The 18,943-nt window shown below is 46.2% G+C and overlaps 1 protein-coding gene across 4 annotated transcripts in view; it reads right to left on the bottom strand.

Annotated features, from left to right (window-relative positions):
• The window catches only part of ANKRD29 (ankyrin repeat domain 29), a 447,476-nt gene that overhangs the window by 50,614 nt on the left and 377,919 nt on the right, over positions 1–18,943 (bottom strand). For all 4 annotated transcript variants that reach the window (XR_014961577.1, XM_085605755.1, XM_085605754.1 and 1 more), the window contains one exon: positions 6,348–6,446. Coding sequence is in view for 3 of the 4 variants with exons in the window: in XM_085605755.1 (XP_085461881.1) it covers positions 6,348–6,446 (99 nt within the window). In the remaining variant the exon portion in view is untranslated. The remainder of the gene's footprint in view (positions 1–6,347; positions 6,447–18,943) is intronic.

Here is an 18,943-nt window from a genome sequence, read left to right as displayed (position 1 = left end):
AAACCTACAAAATAAAAATATTTTGGTTCTCACCACTCAGTTTTAACTTCACCACACTCTTGTTCCTAAATTAGCTTATTGTTTGCGCTGCTGTTTTCTAACTCCACTCACCGCATAAGGGACTAAAAAGGATCTCCTTTGTATACAGCCTCATCTTTACATATAACAACCTTGGACTCCTCCCTCACAGTGAGGGGGTTTTAGCCCTCGGTGGAACTAGGTTTTTCCATCGGGAGAAAGAACTCAATGATGAAGCATGTCACCTAGGGTGAGTGAGGGTTCCAGTCGAATGTATGACGTTACAACGCATACATTTACATCGCGGTACATTACATTGCGGTTTTGACAACGCAAGTCGTTACAACGACTTGCGTTGGAGGGCGCTGGACTTAGGAGTAGTATAATTTACTATTCCAACTCCAGTCTAAGTACAGTAGGGAAGTTGTTGGATAGTAAATTATACTATTCCTTGTCCTAGAGCGCCATCTAGCGCAAGTCGTTGTGACGACTTGCGTTGTAAAAACCGCGATGTAATGGCATCGCGATGTAATCCCCGCGTTGTAAACGATGTTTCCCGTTCCAGTCCTATAAAGGGATTTTTCCTAGTGGGAGTTTACCGTAACTAACCTCTGTCACTTGTGATCATCCTTCAGTTTATCATCAGTAATGCTTGTCACTATGATCTTCAGTCTAGCTGAAAATTATCTCAGGCCCCAGGTTCTGCCAATGTCATTTCAGCAAATCTCCTCACAGTGGCACACTGAGATGCTGAACTTAGGCCCAGGTCTTAATCAGACGGATTCTCCGCATGCCAGGTTTCATCCCTCCTGTCTTTCTTCAAGTTTCATCAGCAGCAAGTTTTGTCCTCAGTCTTGATGTGCATTCCCCACCCCGGGAGAAATCCAATCAAAGATTCTGCCTCCAATCCCAGCCTTCCTCAACTCACTTGTGTTGCCTTCTCCACAGCCATTGTTCAAATGTCGGGCCACGGGCTGACAAGAGCCGGAACTGCCTTGGTGTAGAGGAGATAGACACAAAAAGATCTCCTTCATCCATCAGTGGATGTGTTTTCAAGCCCACAAACATGCACATGACTGTACAATGACTCTGGGAGGGAGGGGGCAGCCCAGGGGGACAGCCAGCCAGGGAATGGAAGACAGCGGCACTGCCCGCTTCTAGTTCCTAAGGAGCACCCTACAACCATAGGTGCTACACGGGTACAGAGGATCCCTTCATGGGTGCCCGGCTCTCAGATATGCACATACACTCTAACGAGCGCTACAAACAATCAGGCTGCATCAGGGGGCCCAGCAATGACAAATACCATGGGTGTCCATAGGAAGAGAGGGCGGGCAGTTTCCCTGTTTGGGTATAGGGAGAAGGGCCTGTACATCAGGACTACTGATAAGATGCTTTCAACCTTTAGTTGTGTCCGGTGGCCTTGTCCTGTGGATGGTTGTGACCCATTTTCAAAGGACTACCAGTCTGGGGAGCCTCTATCATTCAACAGAGCCTAGCACTCTATTGGTGAGTATCTATGAGGCCTTTTTAGGCCTAGAGCAGGCAGGTGCTACTGAGACTCACCTGTAACAACTGAGGCCGTTCACCACTGGAGTTCTGAGGCCACAGTAGTGATGCACTTGAAGTAGATGACAAGCACGCCCCTTTAGCGCATTACTCCTATAGGATAGCAAGGCTGAGCAACCACGCCTAAGCACGAAGGGTCCTATGCAAAGCAAAAATGGTCATAAACGTGAGTCGATGATGGAAAATCCTTTTTTGTATGGCTGCTAGTAATCCTTAAAGGGATTCCTGGAGGGCATACATCTATTTACTACTGTGGATTTTTCTGCCACGAGTGCAGTATTTCACTCCACTTAAGGGGTGAGACTTTGGAGTTCCTAGGCATGGTTTTCCTTAAACAGGTACATGGCAGCAGTGATTTCCATGAATAGAGGGTGGGGAACACTTTTGACAGGGGGAGGATTGCATGCTTTCCTTTGCCAAAGGAAAAGGTTGTCTGGGGCAAGGGGATAAGCCTTGGCCGGCGTTGTAAGAAAAGCCTCATACAAATTTACCACAAGGGAAATCTGGGTGCAGCAACACCAGGCCAGTCCTGATCAGGTGGAGTGGAAATCCCATATATGCCAACAGACCCTATTCAGATGGAAGACTCCCGATGTTCGGAGCTAAAAGTAGCTTCATTTTAGGCGTCTCCCACCTGAAATCGCCTCTGCTGTAATATAAAACAATGGGGAAAATAAAATACATCCCCATAATATTTTTTTCAAAATCCTCCCACTTCCCAGTTTGAAAATGTTGGCATGTATGAATTCCATCCCGTAATCCCACTCCGCCTGATTCGTAATTTCTACTGGAAAGGAGGCATAACATAACCATGATTGCCGGATTAATTTATGGTTCATCATGTCAACTAACAAAACTAACAACAGAGCCTGGCAGAGGTGGGCGGATTAGAGGGGATTGAATTTATTTATAGCTGATACATACTGCTGACCAACAGACGGACATTGAAACCAGGCAGTATGGCCAAGATATGAATGCTGCTACAGGGACAGAAGAGACCGTACACATCTAGCATTTTGTTTCATGGATCGGAGGGTTGTGGGGGGTGGCTAGTGCCTTTGTGTGTCTTCTTTTGGTTCTCATTTTATAACGTTTCCGTTAGGTATCAGGGCTACCGGAGTAAAGCACTCAAATTCGTCCTGAGGTATAATATGTATGTATGTGACCCTGAAGGGTTATACCACTGGCAAAACTAAATACAATTTGCAATGAAAAAACCCCCTAAAACACTAAACAGAGGTTCAAAGTATATACAGTGGCCCTGGGAATCACACGCACACGCGAGCGGCACAGTTTTGAATGCAAAGCCTGCATTTTTTATATTTTAGAAAAGAGATAATTAATTTACCCTCCCGTATGAAATGCAGTTTTTTTTATAACGCAGTTTATCAACTTCCGTTCGGACACGAAGGCGGTATCTTTCTACAATTCACTTAAGTAAGTAAGTAAGTAAAGTAAAGTAAAGTAAGTAAATTCACTTAATAGTCGCAGAACTCATATTGGCCTGTGCTTCCCTCTAGTGGTTAACTTTAGGAACTCCATATTTTTTCATATCAAGCAACTTGCAATTAATTTCTATGAGTTGTTTTATCCGACTCAAGACAACAGAAACGACAGAAATGTGAGGGAATTAGCAGATATAAAACGGGAAGAAATTCTATAAGCGTGTGCAAAGTATAGTCTCTTTCTTAGATACATTGACCCTATCCTTTCCCATCTCTAAACTCTGGGTGCAGTACAGTGTTCTGTGTCCATTTGAGCGAGTGCTTTGATTCTAAATCTTAGGTCTCGTCTTTGAAGTGTCCCGTCGCTAAAGGTCTTTCTACCCTCTCAATACTTGAATAAAATTACGCCGAGTTAAACAGAACTGACTTTAGAAATACAGTGCAGGCTGGCACTCTTCACGTGGGTTTGTAATGTCACTCCATTGGCACTGTTATAAATATAGAATTATGGATGGGTAACAGTGCATTATGGGGATGTTTTTCCCAAATAGACAACAAGAGCCAAGCTCAATTTGTCTCTCATGTCGCTCAGAACTCCGAGGTCAAATACATCCCCGTAATTCACTCTTTACTCATCCATAATTTTACGTTATGTATGACATCTGCCACTGCTTTCAACAGCTATGCGGAGGCAGAGAAGTCAGGGCCGGACTGGCTGTAGTGGGCACCGGGTGTTTACCCTGTGGGCCACCAGGGTGAGGACCATTTTTAGGTCTCGGCTAGCGATGGCTGCGCTTGCGCAGTCTCGCTCGCGAGAGATAATGACTTGGGAGAAGAGGGGCTTGAACCCGCCCCTCTTCTCCCCTGTTCTCCATTGGCTGGCCTAGTAAATGCTGGCCAGCCATTGGAGAAGAGGTCCCGTCACTCCAATCATGCCCCGTCCTTTTCGGATCGGGGGGCGTGTTTTTTGCGAAAAGTCTCAGGGAGGAGACAACAGCAAAACACACCCCCGAATCCGAAAAGGACGCTCCCTTTCTCCGAGGCATTTCTGCTGTGCCTCGGAGAAAGGCGGTGGTGTCTTCCGCTGCCCTGTTCCTGTTTACTTGTTATCACCGCCTGCTGACTCCTGGCGCTGAACCTTGGCCACCTTTCCAAAGGCGCCACATTGCATCGCTGGGCCGTGTATGAGAGCGCCACACCTGGCACGCATTTCTGTGACATGGGGGCATGTTCGCCATAACAATATCGGAGGCCATCTCTGGCCCTAGGTTCACACAAGGCTCTTAGCTGTCATTCATCATGGTAGACTACGTCACTCGAGCATAGGCACTTGCTTTCCTCCCCCACCCCCCACCCCCACCCCCCCTCTCCAGATCAAGCACCTCACCAGCGTTGTTCACTGCAGGCAGTCACTCGGTGCCACTCAGTACCGTCTTTCTCTCTCGCTGCAGCTAGCCACGCACACGAACAGTCCCTCATCATCTCTTTAAAAAAGACACAAAGTCATTCCTTGCCCACGGCCATTCTTGTGACACGGGGGCATGTTCGCCATAACAATATCGGAGGCCATCTCTGGCCCTAGGTTCACACAAGGCTCTTAGCTGTCATTCATCATGGTAGACTATGTCACTAGACACAAAGTCATTCCTTGCCCACAGCCATTCTTTGCAGTCACTCACTACAGTTACGATTACGATTAACTCTAACACACTGCATCCTCCGTATTCGCAGTCAATACAATCACTGATAAGGCGCATTCGCACCTTGAGGGCAGTCACCGACCACAGACACAGTCAACTGACAAATATAAAATGATTCCCTGCTGACACGCTTGGTCGGTCACTACAGACAGCCACTCACCACAGTCACTGTCTCGCTGTGGACACCTACTCACCTTAGACAACACCGCCCTCGGCGGTCTTTCATCCGGGGCAGTCTCATTCTATTTGTAGCTGTTGATCACACGCAGCCTTATCACGGCAGCACGTCATCACTGGCATTCCAACACCTCAGATTCAGCCACTGGCGACTGACTCTCGCAGGGGACGTAGAGCCACTCTCTACCTATATTGTTACCACAGACACTGTTACTCTCTGCAGACAGAATCATTCACTGATGATATTGGACTTCATTGCAGACTAAGTCACTTTCTGTAGAAACGCGCTTGAAGCAGAGACCGTCTCTGCAGCCACCCTCTCACTGCAAGGAGCAGAACACGTCAGAACAGTCACATCGCAGATAGCCATACACATTCCGGGCTAAAGCTTTACTGGCAGTGAATAAAAAACATTTAGATGCACACATCATTCACAAAATCTACTCGATAAACAAAACAATACATTAACTGTTTTAAAATTAAGACACACACTCACGAGACCCCGTTTCACAGAAACTGCAAAGAAACATTGGTTAACCCAGCATGTGTGCAGCCAGACAGCCATTCACCAAGAACACAGTTGCGTACCAAACACAGTCACCCACTTAATCTCACAGTCTCTCTCCCGAGACGGTCACTCGCTGAAGACAGTCACTCACCCGCTCTAGACAGCTACTCACCGCAAGCAGGCACTCGCAGCAGAGAGGGGTTCGCTGTAGATACGGTCACTCGGCAGACAGAATCACCCACCAGGCACTCTGTCGCTCACCACAGAGTGCAGCGAAGGTTGTCGGGTGGGGATCTCCCGCCTGTTCAAGAGAGGTCTCTGGCCATATTTTACTGTTTTACATGTAAACTTACTGCTCCCGAAGACGAAGGAGGGGACAGGGAGGGACCAACGCGGGAAAGGGAGGGGTAGGGACAGAAAGCAGATAGCGAGACAGAAATGAAGGGCAAAACAGGGGAAGCGTGGAAAACGGGATGTAGGCAGGGAGAACTCCTACTTTCAAGAAGCATAGTCGAGCGTAGGGTTGTGAAAGTTGGAGACGGGAAGATTGATAAAATGAGGAAGAAAGTCAATATGATCTTTTACGGGAGGAATGAGAATACAAGCAGTGGGACACCCTCCTCCTCCCGCCCCTCAGTGAGTCTGCAATGAGCTCACGCACGTAACAAGCATTTATAATGCAATGGTCTCGGCATTGGTAAAGTTAGAGCTATTGGCATTGCTCATGACATTATTTTTGATTGTTTTTGTTTTTAAAACCTTTAAAGTCCCCTATTTGGTCAACAGGGAATTAACATGAAATTTTATTGCAACTAATTTGTCCAATTCAAAACTATGTAAAACTACAGGTTTTTTTTACCAACATGTAGGTTCACAATAATATAATCTTGTTTTAAACCAAAGAAAATAGATGTAAAGAGTTATACTCACTGTCCGCATAGAGTCTCTATCGGCTCCTCGTAGAAGCAATACCCTCACCACCTCCTTGTGGTCCATCTGTGAAGCAATCCAAAGCGGAGTGGTTCCATCCTTTATAAAAAAGATTCAAGAGTGCTCCTTAGCAAGAGAATCCTTCTAAGCAAATGTTCACTGAATAGAATTTAATATGATTTCCAGAGGCAAAACAAAAATATAGCAAAGAGGAGTTTTCATCAAAGTTGCACAACTTATGTAAAAGAACAGCAGATTTCTATAGACTGCAGTTTACAACACAGTTGACTTTCTGGGAGGAAAATATAAACTTGTTGATTGCTTGTATTCCATGTACAAGGGTGTGCTGCTTACTAGAAACCTTAGCGTCCAACGGGCAATATCCACTGCTTAATTTGTATGAAAATTAAATAAGTGCAGTGGCTTAATTTTGTTTCTTTGGAGCCCACCACTGGCATTCCCAAATGATGGGATCAGGGCTTCCCAGTCTTAATTCTGTGTCATGCCTCTTTCACCCACCTCCCTACAATTGCTGTCTCCTTATTTCACTCTTAGAGGTTCTTTTGCATTCCTGCAGTCCTCAATGTCTTTCCCCTTCCCCCTTATTTCTCCTTTTAAACCTTTTTCTCTCTAGCTCTGGGTCAAAGTCTGATTATGAAAAATAAGTACCGGTCCCCAAGAATGAGTGCAGGTGCCAGCAACCATGGCCCAAATGTAAGCACTAGGTATACTCTACCTGCAGGGGGGGCGTCTAATCACCACTGCCAACTCAATGCACCTGCACCTCTTTCCTCATCTCTTGTTCTTCAGGGAATCCCATGCTGCACCAGCCACGCAGATCATCAGTCACTTTACTGTATGAGAGATCAGGGCACAGTCAAAAAGATCTCATTTGTGATGCCCAACTCCCTTACCTCACAGGCGTGGTGGGAGGCCAGATGTGTGCAGGCAAGCTTGCAAAGAACCCTGATGTCAGTTCACTTGCGAGAGAGGGTCTGCTCTGTCAATGCTTATGTGCAGAACTGGTAGACGTCCAAGAGAAATGGACCAAGATGCCTAACAGGACAACTAACTCCACTGGCTGAAAAAAAATCTAGTTAAGGCCTTGGTCTCTGGGAAAGCAGATCAAGAATAGGCCTTACTCAGAAAGAAATCTCACAAGAAAATGAAATCAAGCACCCATTCCTACTTCGTTCCCGTTTGATGTGTTTCCATGGCTTTGTGACAAAGTATCAAAACACTCCATCTAGGACGAGAGGGCTTACGGAGTAGGTGAACACTTGCGCTTTCTTGATCATGAGGTAGATGGTGAGGGCATTGGACCTAAGAAAGTTACTTGAGAGCATTTGAAATATGCCTTCATCCAAGAATAAGGAAGATATAAGAGCATTCTGCGTGATTGCTGAGTTGTATGCTAAATCCGTAAAGAATATTGCAGAAAAAACCTTTGTGATGAGACAATCGCTTAAAGACAAATCTGTGTTTGAGTGGAGAATGCTTTTGCTGACATTAAGGAAGATTTTTGCATTGCTTCCTCATTGAAAGGTTATTTTTATTTGCGTACTATTATGACTACTGATACGAACAATAGAGGTTTGGGGGCAGTATTAACCCAAAAAGAACTTAATGGATCCGAAGTTAATATTGTTTTTGCATCAAGGACATTGACTCCAGCAGAAGAAAAATACTTAGTAAGAGAAAAAGAGACACTAGCTTGTGCATGGGTGTTGGAAAGTGGATTATTGGTAGGGGCAAATGTAGGTCTGCCACTGGCAATAAAGCCACTAACACATGATAGGACTCAGCATAGGTCTTAGAAAATTAGTCCCATGCTCAACCCTGGGTAAACTTCAAAGACAGGTATGTAAAGCATTTAAAAACACCAATTCAGTAAATAATGAAGACACAACACATAATAAAAAGCCAACACCAATTTATAAAAATAGGAAATACTTTTATCTTTAAAATGACACCAAAATGAAAAAAATTCAATGTAGGGAACCCGGAGATATGAATTTTGAAAGATTTAGCATTATATAGAACTTAGAAACATATAGCACCTTATTGGGATATCTGGTCGCGATAGACCGGCTCAAAGTCAAAGTTTCAGGCACTCCACGATGGAGCCCTGAGTGGCTACCACTCGCGGTAGGTCCCGGTCACAGTTTTTACCTTCGGACTTAGAGAAACTTTTCTGGAGCTTTTCTTCCCAGGGTCCCTCGAAGCTCTCAGCCAGTCCGGATTTGGTGAGGATTGCTCCCAGTCAAACTTATGGAAGTCCGACCTCCGAAGCGTTTCAGCGGGGCAAACCCAGGATCCAGGCCGACACGCGGTTGAAGGCAGGCGGCTTGGCTTTTGCGGTTGCTCCCGGCCACCTTTTCTTCGTTCAGACTTAGAAACTTTTACGGAGCTTTTTCTCGCGAGGTCGCTCGATGCTCTTTACCAGGCCGGATTCGGTAGGGTGCGCCGGCCTTGGATTTCTTCTACTCCCGGTCAAACTCTGGAAGTGGGAACTACGGAGCTTTTAGTGGGAAGAACCTGGATGGGTTGGCCGGCTCGTGGCTGAAGGCAGGCGGCTTGGCTGGCCAGGTTGGGTCGGTCCCCTTATGGAGCTTTTTTTCAAAGTTGCTCCAAAGTTCTCCAAAGTTCTGGAACTTCTTCCTGAAGTTCCCCAAAGGGTCCCAAAGTGTCTAAAACTCACTCCAAGGGTCTGGAAGCTCCAAGATAGTCCTTGAAAATTGAGGACTTCAGTTCCCACAATCCACTTGGACAAAACCCTTACAAATCCACTGATATTTGTCCAGGTTGAGGATCCTTGATGGTGATGGTCCAGGTGAGCTCTGTTAACCAGTAGCTTGCAGGGAGTCCACTCTTTAGTTCTTTTAAAGCAAGGTAATCCGCAGGGCTGTAGTTTCAGCTGGTTCTGTCTTCAGAGGGCAGGCCCTAGAATTTGCACCCCAACTTCTCAGCATGGCAACGTCTTGCTTCCTTAAGTTTCAAGCAGCAGATCTGAGAGGCTTTGCCCCCCTCAGATACTTATTCCAAGTTCTCTGGGTCAAGCAGGAGGTCACTGCTGACCAATGGGAGCAGGGCAACTCCCCAAGAATATGACCACATCCTGTAAAGTGTGGCATTATTTTGTCCCAGATTTCACCAAATCCTCCAAATTCATAATGGCTGATTTTCCGGCAGGGAGGTAAGAGCTGGCTAAACACACCCCTAGGATGGCTACTTGTCATAAACTCTCCCCCTTGCATCTGTGCATTCCTTCCATGAGCCTAGCTCTGGCTGAGGTGAAAAGTTTAGACTTGTAAATGACACTAAGGCCTCCTCTTCTCTTTGAAGACCATGGTTTACGACTCCTCCCCCTGCTCTACCATTCCTGTGTAGCAGCACACTGCCCTTCCAGAAGAGCTGGGTAACCCCAGGGGCTCTTTATCACCTCTTCAAGGCAGCCAGGCTAATCCACTTAACTTTGACCAATCAGGACAGACCACTGGAAGACTGAATCTGGACTTACAAACAAGAAAGTCTTATACCTTCTTGTATGTACACTTTAGGAGAAATTCAACCAAGTCATATTCTTGAGTTTATTAATACCATTCGGGGAAGTCTTTGAATAGTACTTCTAGCCCTCTCCTATCAAGAGTTATTAGTTAATAACTTCCTGCTATGTTAACCTATGTGGCAGGGGATTTGCAATGGGGAAAATGACTTGGGCCATTTTTCCAGCACCAAGACTTACAAAAACATATTTTTATAAGTACTTTGCTTATATCTACAGGACCCCCACCCCATGGGACAACTAGGGGAGGCTTTGGTGGTTCTGAAATTGTAGGAATATTGCAGATCCTCCCTAAACAGTGCTCCTAGCATCAAAGTCGAATTTGGGCAGCACTTTAGCACAATGTGGGGAGTGAAATGTGAAATTTCACTTAACCCAGGGCATATAAGACTCATTTTATAAGGGTCTACCTTATAGATACCTGACCCCCCCCACCCTTAGGACACCTAGGGGAGACCCTGGGGGTTCCTAATATGCCGAAACATTGGAGGTTATCCTTTTTAAGTGCCCCAAACCCCAAAGTCGAGTTTGAGCACAATTTACTTTTTAAAAGCAGTCCTCCCATCCAGTGCTACTTTTAAATTGACCTCAGGCTTCAGCAGTGCACACATGCAAGTGCAAAAACGCGGATGGTCTTTAAACTGCCATGCTCTATTTATACTAGGGACTGATAGGTAGTTTCCATCCCCCTGCTCTAATATGCACAAGGGCCCTAGGAGGTAGGTCATGCCAATCACGGGTACCCCATACCATAGTGTACCCCAGTGTATGTAGGTGTTTTCACTGTCTTTTAAATGTGTCTCTTTCAGCATTGCACTGGCCCTGGGCCTGGTTAGGCAGAGCCCAGGGTCAGTCAGAGTCAGTTACCACCAGTGCCATTCAGCAAAAAGTTGGGGGGTTGCCCAGGGCACAGGATGACTTTGCAACATAGGCCCCCCCAAACAAAAGGTGATGGGTTACTAACCTACACCCTGGTAGTCCTCATCAGCTAAGTGGAAAAACCTGGAAAGTCCCTCTGCATTTGCATGGGCAACTACAGGTCTGTGTTCCACTGTAAAGTCCATTCCCTGTAGGGAAATGGACCACCTTAACAGCTTGGGATTCTCCCTTCTCATCTGCATGAGCCATCTGAGAGGCCTGTGGTCAGTTTGAACACGAAAGTGAGTCCCAAATAAATATGGTCTCAACTTTTTCAGGGACCAAACCACAGCAAAAGCCTCCCTCTCGATGGCACTCCACCTCTGCTCTCTGGGAAGAAGTCTCCTGCTAATGAAGGCAACTGACTGATCAAGGCCCTCTTCATTTAGCTGAGACAACACTGACCCAATCCCTTGCTCTGAAGCATCTGTCTGAACCAAAAACTCTTTTGTGTAGTCAGGGGCCAGCAGCACTGGTGCTGAACACATAGCAGCTTTCAGAGTATCAAACGCTTTCTGACACTCTGGGGTCCAATCTACCTTCTTGGGCCTCTCCTTAAAAGTGAGTTCTGTTAGGGGCCCCACAACGGTCCCATAATTTTGAACAAACCTTCTATAATACCCTGTAAGTCCAAGGAATGCCTAGACCTGAGTCTGGGTAACAGGAGGTGTCCAATCCAAAATAGTTTGGATTTTAGTTAGGAGAGGCTGTACATGGCCCCTCACCTACCAGGTGGCCCAGGTACACCACATTTCTCTGCCCTATTTGGAACTTGCTTGCCCTAATAGTCAGGCCTGCCTGCCTGCTGCATGGCCTGAAGCACCTCCCTTAGGTGGCTTAAGTGATCCTCCCAGGTAGAACTGTATACAGCTATATCATCCAGGTAAGCTGCACTGAACTGCTCCAACCCAGACAAGACCCTGTTCACCAACCTTTGGAAGGTGGCAGGTACATTCTTTAATCCAAAGGGCATTACCGTGAACTGATAATGTCCCTCTGGTGTGGAGAATGCTGACCTCTCCTTTGCTCCATCAGTGAGGGCAATCTGCCAGTAACCTGAAGTCAAATCAAAAGTACTCAGGTACTTAGCAGCCCCTAACCTATCAATGAACTCATCAGCACTAGGTATAGGGTGAGCGTCAGTCTTTGTGACTGCATTCAATCCTCTGTAGTCCACACAGAACCGTAACTCTTTGGGTCCCCCTTGAGGATTAGGTTTAGATACCAGCACCACTGGACTGGCCCATGGACTCTCAGACGGTTCAATTGCCCCCAATTCCAGCATCTTAGCAACCTCAGCTTTAATGCTGGCTCTGACACTGTCAGACAACCTGTACAGTTTATTTTTGACTATGCCAATTCACTCTATGTTGGTATCCCGGCTTACCAGCTTCACCGCCTACAACTGGTCCAGAACCAAGCAGCCAGGCTCATCTTCTACCAACCGAGACACCAACATGTCCGCCCCCTGATGAAGAGCCTCCATTGGCTTCCAGTTGCATATCGCTGCGCATTCAAATAAGGCTGCACTATTTTCAAAGCCCTGGCCGGTCAAGGCCCAGCCTTTATTTCATCCCTATTACTTCGTTATATTCCTTCACGCGCACTTGGCTCCTCCCATTCAAATTTGCTCGTTGTCCCTCCCTTCAAGCGGAAAAAACACGGTGGCCTTAGATTTTCTCTCTTGGCCCCCCAACTCTGGAACTCCTTTCCTACTGAGCTCAGGTTAGTAACCTCATATTCCCGATTCAGGACTCTCCTTAAAACCCTTCTATTCTCTCAGGCATATGAGTAATCCCCGGTTACCATACTTCTGCTGTATCCCCCCCACCAGCGCCATGAAACCGTTTGGTGTAAGAGTGCTCTATAAATATTTTTAACATAACATAGCATAACAGGTAGGCTGTTACCAGTGTCAATGTGGTGCACACACCACTCAGTGATGCCTGGGGTCAAAGAGAACAGGCCAGCAAACTGCTCCAGCACTTGCTTACAGTCTCTGTGCTGCTGGTCTGTCGACTTAGGAGAGAGCAGAACTACCTACACTGACCCATTTTGCCCATTAGTGGAGAGGAGGCCGGGCACAGGCTCAGTTTCCCCCTCCACACCCTCATCAGTGACCAATAACATGGTCATGTCTGCCCTGTCAAGGTGGGGTTTCAGTCTATTCACATGCAGGACCCTATGAGGGTTCCTGGGGGTGCCAAGGTCAACCAAATAGGTAACCTCACCCTTCTTTTCCAAGATTGGATAGGGCCCACTCCACTTGTCATGGAGAGCCCTGGGAGACACAGGCTCCAACACCCACACCAATTGTCCTGGAGTAAACTCAGGCATAGTAGCCTTTTGATCATACCAGTGCTTCATGAGCTCCTGGCTGGCCTCCAGTTTCCTGTTTGCCTTGTACGTGTACTCTGCCATTCTAGATCTCTGGCCTAGCACATAGTCAAGCACATTGTCCTTTGCTTCTTTAAGAGGCTTCTCTAAAGATTCTCACTGCAGGCTCAATGGCCCCCTCACAGGGTGTCCAAACAACAACTCAAAGGGACTGAAACCAACCCCTTTCTGTGGCACCTCCCTGTAGGCAAACAGTAAGCACGGGAGGAGAACATCCCATCTCCTCCTGAGTTTCTCTGACAACCCATTTATCATTCCCTTCAGGGTTTTGTTGAATCTCTCAACAAGACCATTTGCTTGTGGGTGATGGGGGTGGTGAACTTGTAGTTGATACCACACTCATCCCACATAGCAGTCAGATAGCTGGACAGGAAGTTTGTGCCCCTATCTGATACCACCTCTTTTGGAAAACCAACTCTGGTGAATACACCAAGCAGTGCTCTAGCCACTGAAGGAGCATCAATGGTTCTAAGAGGGATTGCTTCAGGGTACCACTAAGATATACCTATTCCCTGATGCAGTAGGTGGGTCCAGGGGACCAACAATGTCCATCCCCACCCTTTAAAAAGGAACCCCAACCACTGGCAGTGGTATTAGAGGAGCCTTTGTCTTGCCCCCTGCCTTGCCTCTGGCCCGACAGGTGACACAAGAGCTGCAAAACTCCTTTACCTTTTCAGACATATGGGGCCAGTAGAAATGGTTCACCAACCGGTTCCATGTCTTTGTCTGTCCCAAATGTCCTGCCAAGGGGATATCATGACCCAAAGTCAGGATGAACTCTCTGTACTTCTGGGGCACCACCAACCTCCTGGTGGCCCCCTCCTTGAGGTTTCTGACCTCAGTATTAAGCAGTCCTTCTTCCCAGTAGAGTTTGTGAAACCCGCTGTCATTCCCCTCCTCTTGCTTAGAAGCAATCCGCCTCAAGCTCTCAAGGGTGGGACGGTCATGCTGTCCCTTACTGAACTCCTCTCTGGAGAGTCCACCTGCTCCTGTCAGCGCTGCCAAATCTGACAGCTCTGGCAGGGATGGAGTCCCTCCCTCAGAGGCCAGATCCTCCCATCAGGGTTAGCTTCTTCCTGCACCTCTGGAGTTCCCTGGGCTGGCTCACCAGGCCCAGTACCCTTGTCCTTGGATACTTGGCCCTTTGTTCTAGGGTCCAAGTGTCCAGCCCCTCCCTTCTGGCTAGTCTGTGACCTAGTCACAGCACATACCTACTCAGGGAGTGCCAATATTTTCATATGGAGTCCTCTCTCCACCTCTGACCACACAGAGGCTTTAAGATCATTGCCCAGTGAACAATGGACTGGGAGCACCTTTGACCCAGCTACCTTCATAGGGCAGTCACACCTCCCCATTCCAAATCCACCACAGCCATAGGATGGAGTTTGGTAGTGCTGTCTACACAAGTCACCTGGTGAAACTCACCAGGTAGCAACCTTTCTAGAGGGGCCATCTCATCCAGGACCATAGTTACACTAGCCCCAGTGTCTCTGAGGTAAGGCAGCAAGGGTTGCAATATTCACGGATGTATGACGTTACAACGCACACTTTTACAACGCATGCACTTACAACGCATTTTTTACAACGCATAATCCATTACAACGCATGACATTACAACGCATGACACTACAACGCATTTTTAAAAAATACCTTTACAACGCATTTCCATTACAACGCATACTACCTTTACAACGCATACCATTACAATGCATAATATTAAATTACATTTAAGGTAAGTATTAGATAGTATAGGGGTAAAAGTTACTTTTCTAACTCCAGGGGGTGCAACAGTAGGGTAAGTGTTGGATAGTATAGGGGTAAAAATTACTATTCTAACTCCAGGGGGTGCAACAGTGGGGTAAGTGTTGGATAGTATAGGGGTAAAAATTACTATTCTAACTCCAGGGGGTGCAACAGTAGGGTAAGTGTTGGATAGTATAGGGGTAAAAATTACTATTCTAACTCCAGGGGGTGCAACAGTAGGGTAAGTGTTGGATAGTATAGGGGTAAAAATTACTATTCTAACTCCAGGGGGTGCATCAGTAGGGTAAGTGTTGGATAGTATAGGGGTAAAAATTACTATTCTAACTCCAGGGGGTGCAACAGTAGGGTAAGTGTTGGATAGTATAGGGGTAAAAATTACTATTCTAACTCCAGGGGGTGCAACAGTAGGGTAAGTGTTGGATAGTATAGGGGTAAAAATTACTATTCTAACTCCAGGGGGTGCAACAGTAGGGTAAGTGTTGGATAGTGTAGTGTAATATTATGCGTTGTAATGGTATGCGTTGTAATGGTAGTATGCGTTGTAATGGAATGCGTTGTAAAGGTAGTTTTAAAAAATGCGTTGTAGTGTCATGCGTTGTAATGTCATGCGTTGTAATGGATTATGCGTTGTAAAAAATGCGTTGTAAAGGTAGTGTGTTGTAAAAGTTGCGTTGTAAAGGTTGTTCCCCAATATTCACCCCACCCAGGGACACTAAGGTTGGTTCCACCACCTGACTACCCCACTCTGGGGCACCACTCTCCACCCCTACACTTACACTGGCAATCCCTGTGGATGGCCCCTTAGGGGGGAGCTTCTTGGCGCAGACAGCATCTCCCTGTTTGTGCCCTTACTGGTTAAAGTCAAAGCACTTACCCACTTTTGAGGGATCAAAGAATTTACCATTCTTTTTCTGATTCTACCTCCCTTGGAATTTGGGTTGGCTCGGGGCTCCCCCTGCTTGTGCAGGTTTTTGTATGTCTTTGGAGGACTCCTTAGGTTTTTGACCTTCTTGTCCCTGGGCTTTCCCTTGGGAAGGGACCTGTCCCCCTTTCTTCTGCACCCCCGGTGCTGAATGGAAACCCAGGTTCTCACCCACTCATCAGCTGCTTCTCCCCAGCTCTCTGGGGTCTGTCAACCTAGAGTCCACCAGAAACTGGCGTAACTTCTCTTCTGCACAATGAGTCAAAATATGTTCTTTAAAAAACAAATTATACAATCCCTCATATGTGTCAACTTTGTTACCAACAATCCAGCCTTCCAGTGCCTTCACTGAAATGTCCACAAAGTCTACCCAAGACTTTGAACTCAGTTTCTGGGTGCCTCTAAACTTTCCCCTGTACTGCTCTGGAGTCAGACCAAATCTCTTGACTAAGCATGCCTTGATTTGCTGGCATGATTCTGCATCCTCTCCCTTCAGGGTCAGGAGCCTATCCCTCCCAGCTACTGGAATCAACTCCCACAGGAGTGCACCCCAATACCTAGAGTGGACGCTACTTATTTTAAGGGCCCTCTCAAAAGCTGCTAGCCACTTGTCAATGTGATCCCCTCAGTGTACTTGGGCACTATACTCTTGGGAAGTTTGGGTTCAAATCCACCACCCTTGGACATCTCAAAATCTTCATCATTTTCACTGCCACCATTTCTATTGAATGCCTCCTCCCTCTCCCATTTCTTCTTAGCCAATTCCAATTTCTCCTTCTCCAAGGCAATCAAAGCTAATTGAGCCTCAAGCTCTCTCTCTCTGCAAGGGACAGTGTTGGTTCTTGAGTACGGGACCCTTCCCTACTCCTACCATCTGGAATCATATGGCCACTAGTAGAGATAATGGAAGAGGCACTATCCCCACCCTCCTCTTGGGTGAGGTTGGGGGAAACAAACTCCATCTCCCCTTGAATCTCCTAAGCTACCCCAGCCCAGGTCTATAGGACCTTAAGTAACCCTGCCTTCCTAATCCTGTTGGAAGCAGGCAGCCCCCTAAGCCTACACTGTACCCTCAGATCAGCTATCTTGAAATGGGACAGTTTAGCCAGGTCCAGCTCCATGCTTCCCTGCTTTTGGGTGACAACAACTAGGCAAAACATACTTAGAACAATTTGGAAAAATCAAAACAATGGATTAAAAATAGTTTAGTCCTATTTCCACAAATCAAACTCAAAAGTTTTGTTCTAAGGCAATTTAGAGGATTTTTATGATCTTAATTCACTTTACTGAAAGGTGTACTTTTAAACACAAGTCCTCATCCACACCGCTGAGTGCCAAATGTTGGAAAGTGGATTATTGGTAGGGGCAAATGTAGGTCTGCCACTAGCAATAAGGCCACTAACACATGATAGGCCAATCCGGACTGGCTGAGAGCTCGAGGGACCCCGGGAAGAAAAGCTCCAGAAAGGTTTCTAAGCCCGAAGGTAAAAACTGGGACCAGGACCTACCGTGAGTGGTAGCTGCTCAGGGTTCCATCGCGGTTGGCCTGAAACGTTGACTTTGAGCCGGTCTATCGCGACCAGATAGCCCAATTAGGTGCTATATGTTTCTAAGTGCTATATAATGCTAAATCTTTGAAAATTCATATCTCCGGCACCATTCATTGGATTTTTCTCATTTTGGTGTAATTTTAAAAGATAAACATTTTTCCTATTTTTAGAATTGGTGTTGGATTTTTATTATGTGTTGTGTCTCAATTATGTACTGAATTGGTGTTTTTAAATGCTTTACATACTTGTCTTTGAAGTTAAGCCTGTCTGCTTGCAGCCACGTTACCCAGGGTTGAGCATGGGACACATTTTCTAAGACCTATGCTGAGTCCTATCATGTGTTAGTGGCCTTATTGCCAGTGGCAGACCTACATTTGCCCCTACCAATAATCAACTTTCCAACAATGGGGGTGTACGGAGATTTAGCCAGTACATTTGGGGAATGCTTATAATTGTGCATACTGATTATAAACCTCTCGTTAAGGTGCTTACTTTGAAAGGTATGGACAAAACAACACCTAGGATTGCAAGGATGTCTGTAAGATGACTTGATTTTAACTACAAAATTGTATATATGCCTGTTGTCAGGAACAGAGTTGCAGACTCTCTTAGTCGCATGCCTGTGGCTATGAATACAGTTCCAGAAAATATCTGGGATGAATGCAAGGTTGCTGGAGTTTGGGGTGATTCGGTCTGTGGTGTAGAGTGAGAGGAATGGTGTCTGTACTTAGAGAATGATGTAGAATCAATGGTAGTGAAAAAGTACATCACTGATGCATGGCCTCAGAAAAAAGAAAGTAGACAAAGGTCTATGGAGGTATTGAGCATTGAAGGATTAGATAAATTGTGTTGATTATGTGATCTGGGGGGGGGGGGGGGCAACGTGTTGTACCGCCGAAAAGTTTAAGAGGAAAATTGTTGACTATCTGTCACGAGGGTCTTTTTGGTGTGGTGATTACAAAGAGAAGAGTGAAGGAATGCTACTGGTGGCCCGGTGTAGATACAGAAATCAAAAGACTGGTTAGGAATTGTGTTTATTGTGGTGGGTCAGACATATCTCAAGTCACGTTTAGGCTGCCTTTATGTCCTATTAAGTGTCCGAACATGCTGTGGTAGAAGGTTGAGATTGATATCATGAGTCTGGTGTGGCATGAAGACGAGGGCAATGTGTATTTCATAGTACTGATGGATATTTTTTCGAAGTAGCCTGAAGTGAAGTTTGTGGAAAGAGTGGATTCTAATAGGGTAGTCAAATTTATGGATAGAGTGTTTTTGAAGGAAGTTTTACCTAAAGTGGTCATTAGTGATAATAGCGCACAATTTGTGTCGGATGTGGTTAAGAAGGAATGTCGTCACTTACAACACCACAATGAATTATCATCCTGCTGGCTGGAAATGGAGGTTTTGAGAGATTTAGAAGAGTAGTAAAGGGAGTAATACAATTGGTGAGGAGAAGTAATCTGGATTAGAAAAGGGAGGC

This window comes from Triturus cristatus, chromosome 5_1 (genome assembly GCF_964204655.1).
Source record: "Triturus cristatus chromosome 5_1, aTriCri1.1, whole genome shotgun sequence".
Taxonomy (NCBI): Eukaryota; Metazoa; Chordata; class Amphibia; order Caudata; family Salamandridae; genus Triturus; species Triturus cristatus.
The sequence above is the reverse complement of the archived record's forward strand: the minus strand, read 5'-3'. Positions and strand labels throughout refer to the sequence as shown.